The sequence below is a fragment of the Erithacus rubecula genome (assembly GCF_903797595.1).
Source record: "Erithacus rubecula genome assembly, chromosome: 4".
Taxonomy (NCBI): domain Eukaryota; kingdom Metazoa; phylum Chordata; class Aves; order Passeriformes; family Muscicapidae; genus Erithacus; species Erithacus rubecula.
In genome coordinates this window covers 55,254,776-55,259,456 of record NC_136686.1, presented here as the reverse complement: position 1 = coordinate 55,259,456, position 4,681 = coordinate 55,254,776, and the positions used below count along the sequence as shown (strand labels likewise).

The following is a 4,681-nucleotide window of genomic DNA, read 5'->3' as shown; positions in this document are numbered from 1 at the left end:
GCTCTGGCAGTAGGACTGGGAGGATGAGAAATCTGCCACATACCTTGTTGCAGCCTCATGTTAAGTTTTCTCAGCGAGTTCATGCAGTACCACTGCACAAGGTTTTCGAGGAACCTTCTCATACCAATAAACAAGGAGTTGAAATTTTAATTTTTCATTGCTATGCTGACCTATAAATCAGAAATAATTATTCTCCAAATTTGAGAGAAAAAAAAAAGGGATTATTGACGATGAAAGCATAACAGAGAGAACAAGAAAGAAAAAAGAAAAGGAATATGCTACTGCAACCTTAAACATGAAGCTTCTCATCAGAAATCCTTTTGCACCACAGTATCTGTTAATAGGACATAACAATGCTCTTATTCTGTTAATGGTCTCTGTACTGCTAAAAATGCTAAGAAAAGATTGTCCTATTTCTATTTGCCCAAATTTGTGGCCATGTCCTGTTTTATGTCCCCATTATTAGATTTTCAGCCTAAATTGTCCTAAGTATTTTTCCCTAAGTTAAAGTAAATTCCTCTGCAAATGTTGGATTGATGCTGTTTAGAAATTATCTTATGCTCAGAAGATCTCTCTGGCCCCTGAGGAACGCCCACTCCACTGGCTTAGAAACATTTTCTTACCAATACAGAAAACTTTCATACTATGGTCTGTTTGAGAAGTCAGATGTATGTTGGGGGGATTTTATTGGGGGGGGGGTGTGAATAAACAAAAATAGGAAGCCAAAAGACCACAATTTAAAAATTAATCAAAGGAAAAAACAGTCAATTCCACAAGCTCCCCCCAAACCCTAGGGAACTGAGATCATCATGTGAAGAACCTGACAGACAGAAGGATGACATCTTCAGTATGAGAAGTGCAAAGAGTAGAGAGATCCTGTCCACTGGAGGACAATGGCAGCCTGCAAAAGATTCACAGCAGAGCTACCAGAGCTCAGTGGTTAAAGAGCCACCATGGGAACCATTGGCTCTAGACCTCCAGTCAGAAGCACAAAGTGAAATCAGCTTTTCCACCCTCCAGGAAAGCACCTGAACTAGTGGTCTCTGAAATGAAAGAAATCTGCCCTCATAGATTTTCTATGATGAAGTGCTAATTTAAGAGTATCCTGATCTCTTCAGATTGCCTTGCAGAAGTGTCTTGAAAATTAATTGGAACACTGGTGATTGCCAGATTATGCTTTGACTACATACAGCTTAATAACCAGTTCTTATTTTTGTAAGGTCCAGCTGTCACCAATCATATTCAAATTGTTACAGAAAGCAACAAGCATGATAAAATAAATTTTTTAATCCATCAGCAATATATGGAGTTCATATTCTTTATTATTAAAATCAAAATAATATTCTTATAAAGCAAAACCTTCTTACCAATTTGTCAAGAGTTCCTTATAATTTACTTGGCCTACTGGAACATCATGGGAATAACTTACAAGAAAATGCAAAAGTCTGATTTCTTATATGCTGTAATAAATCAGGCAAGACTCCATTTTCTTCATGCAGAAAGCCAATTCTTTATTCACCAAACTCATATTTATAGGAAATATCAGAAGGCACTGTGTTAAACCTAATTGGTCAGCAATACAGTGAAACTCAGTTCATTGATCAGTAAGGGCATTGTATACGTCTAACAAATTTTCTCTCTCATGTTTACATTTTTCCTTTGTGGGCTCTCATGGGAAAGATCTTATTGTTTACAGAGGTGCCTTCATTTTTCACCCTCAGGATAGTTGTGTTAAATGAACTTCTGATTCTCAAAATAGCTTCACATGGGGTACTTGCAAATTGCTTATTAGCTGCACAGAGGAGAAACAACAGGCCAGCTTTGACAATTTGAGCAAAGTGAGGCCTGATTTCATAAGGCTTTTCTTTTATAATTCTTGTACCTGTCTACATCTCACCCTTTTTGCTAATTTAAAAAAGGCTCAGATGTTCTGATGTTAAAACAGCTTGTTCTTGTGAGGGTATTATCCCATTAAGGTTATCACTGGTTATTTATTAGATATGTGATAAGATACATAAAAGACTGATTACAATCAACAAAACTTATCCTTATCTCTTCCACAACCCATTCTCCCTCCAAGAATTATCTTCTGTTAATGGGCCATTGAGTCCCACTGCATGACTGATAAAGTTACATCATCCCATTGTGAGATGCTCCACCCAGGGGGAGGAGTCAAGCATTTCCTACCTAGATAAAATCTGATGTTTGGAAAATCAGAGCAGCCTCTTTCCACTGGATTCCAGAGGAAGACCAGACTACACCCTTCTGCAGGACCACTGCTTCAACTGAACAACCCCTGTCACTCCAGGAGGACTCGAGGTGGTGCAGCCACCATTTATTGGGACTTGCTGCCAACACCCTGACTTGACGAGCCATCAGGTTGTATTCTGACTTTGTCTGCTTGAGCAGTACAATTTTTTTTTTTTTTTTTTTTTTTTTTTTGGTGAGCTAAAGATTTCTAAACTTTAAAGACCTGCTGCAGATAAAATTTAAGGTTATAGGACTCAGTTAAGAACTTAAAATTAAGTGCTGCAAGTGATCTTACGAGAAGAGGAGAGCCACAGGCTGGGTGCAGGCACAGGGAAGATGGCCGGACAAGATGCCAGCAGTGGCCAAGCTGACCCCCGCGCCCCCGCTCTCGTGGGTGCCAGGACACCCCTGGCCTCCCGAGGCAGCCCCATGGGAGCCCCCCAGCCCCGCGGGCCCTCCCCGTTCCCTGCCGACGACAGCAGAGACGCCAAGGAAACCGGGGTGCTCCCCAAGATCCCGCAGGCGCTGGAGAAGATCCTGCAGTTCAAGGAGAGCTGCCAGGAGGAGCTGGTGACGGCCCCGGGTGTCTCGGCCGAGGACGAGATGGAGACGCAGCTGCGGGCGTCGGTGTCGGCGTCGGCCTCCGAGGCTGAGGAGGACATGGAGACATCCGAAAAGGAGCGGAACCAGAAGCGCTGCAACCGCAAGAAGAAGAAGCGGGGGAGGCGCGGGGCCCGGGAGGTAACGCCGACCCCCGCCCGGTGGGACCCTGAGCATCTCCCCGGGGACGTCCCCGAGGTGGAGATCGAGTACGTGACCGAGGAGCCCGAGATCTACGACCCAAACTTCGTGTTCTTCAAGAGCGTTTTCAAGGCTTTCAAGCTGACGGGCGACGTGAATAAGGACAAGAAGGAGCCCGAGGGGGCAGAGAGCGCCAGAGTACTTCTGAAAAAGGGACCCGAGAATGGCGCCAGGGGTAGCCATGGGGACGGCTCCGAGGACGAGCAGGAGAAGAAGCAGGAGGTTCCCAAGCTGTCTAAGAAGAAGCTGCAGCGCATGAACAGGCTGACAGTGGCCGAGCTGAAGCAGCTGGTGGCCCGCCCTGACGTGGTGGAGATGCACGATGTCACCGCACAGGACCCCAAGCTGCTGGTGCACCTGAAGAGCACGCGGAACTCGGTGCCGGTGCCGCGGCACTGGTGCTTCAAGAGGAAATACCTGCAGGGCAAGAGGGGCATCGAGAAGCCGCCCTTCGAGCTGCCCGAGTTCATCAAGAGCACGGGCATCCAGGAGGTGCGAGAGGCTCTGAAGGAGAAGGAGGAGCAGAGGACGATGAAGTTCAAGATGCGGGAGAAGGTGCGGCCCAAGATGGGTAAGATCGACATTGATTACCAGAAATTCCACGACGCCTTCTTCAAGTGGCAGACCAAGCCCAAGCTGACCACCCACGGGGACCTCTACTACGAGGGGAAGGAGTTCGAGACGCGGCTGAAGGAGAAGAAGCCGGGTGACTTCTCGGACGAGCTGCGGATCGCGCTGGGCATGCCCGCGGGGCCGAACACCCACAGGGTGCCCCCCCCGTGGCTGATCGCCATGCAGCGCTACGGACCCCCCCCCTCATACCCCAACCTCAGAATCCCGGGGCTCAACTCCCCCATCCCCGAGGGCTGCTCGTTCGGGTACCACGCCGGGGGGTGGGGGAAGCCCCCCGTGGACGAGACAGGGAAGCCGCTCTATGGGGACGTGTTCGGCACCAATGCCGCCGAGTTCCAGACGAAGGAGGAAGAGAAGGAGATCGACCGCACGCCCTGGGGGGAGCTGGAGTCGTCTGACGAGGAATCCTCGGAGGAGGAGGAGGAGAGCAACGAAGAGAAACCCGACGAGACAAGGGTCATCACCCCTGCCGACAGTGGGTCGATCACCCCAGGGGGCTTCTCCTCGGTGCCGGCCGGGATGGAGACCCCGGAGCTGATCGAGCTCCGCAAGAAGAAAACCGAGGAGGCGATGGACGGGAGCGAGACGCCGCAGCTGTTCACGGTGGTCCCCGAAAAACGCACGGCAACCGTGGGCACGGCCATGATGGGCTCCACTCACATCTACGACATGTCCGCGGTGATGGGGCGCAAGGGGCCGGAGGCAAAGGCGCGGGGAGTGGAGGTGGCGCTGGCCCCCGAGGAGCTGGAGCTGGACCCCATGGCCATGACACAGAAGTACGAGGAACAAGTGCGGGAGCAGCAGGCGCAGGTGGAGGAGGATTTCAGCGACATGGTGGCCGAGCACGCTGCCAAGCAGAAGCAGAAGAAGCGAAAGCAGACCCAGGACGCCCGTGGCGGGGGCAAGAAGTACAAGGAGTTCAAGTTTTAAATGTCACTGCTGTCCCCTCGGTGTCACCTTACTGTCACCCACCCTGCACAGCCCTCTGTCACCCGGG

The 4,681-nt window shown here is 49.9% G+C and overlaps 1 protein-coding gene across 1 annotated transcript; it reads left to right on the top strand.

Moving 5' to 3' along the window:
* Positions 1-2,586: 2,586 nt before the first annotated feature.
* On the top strand, positions 2,587-4,681 carry SF3B2 (splicing factor 3b subunit 2; the record flags this gene model as incomplete). Its single annotated transcript, XM_079304475.1, has 1 exon — positions 2,587-4,681. One exon carries the CDS (start codon positions 2,587-2,589, stop codon positions 4,612-4,614), a length of 2,028 nt encoding a protein of 675 aa, XP_079160601.1. The 3' UTR covers positions 4,615-4,681.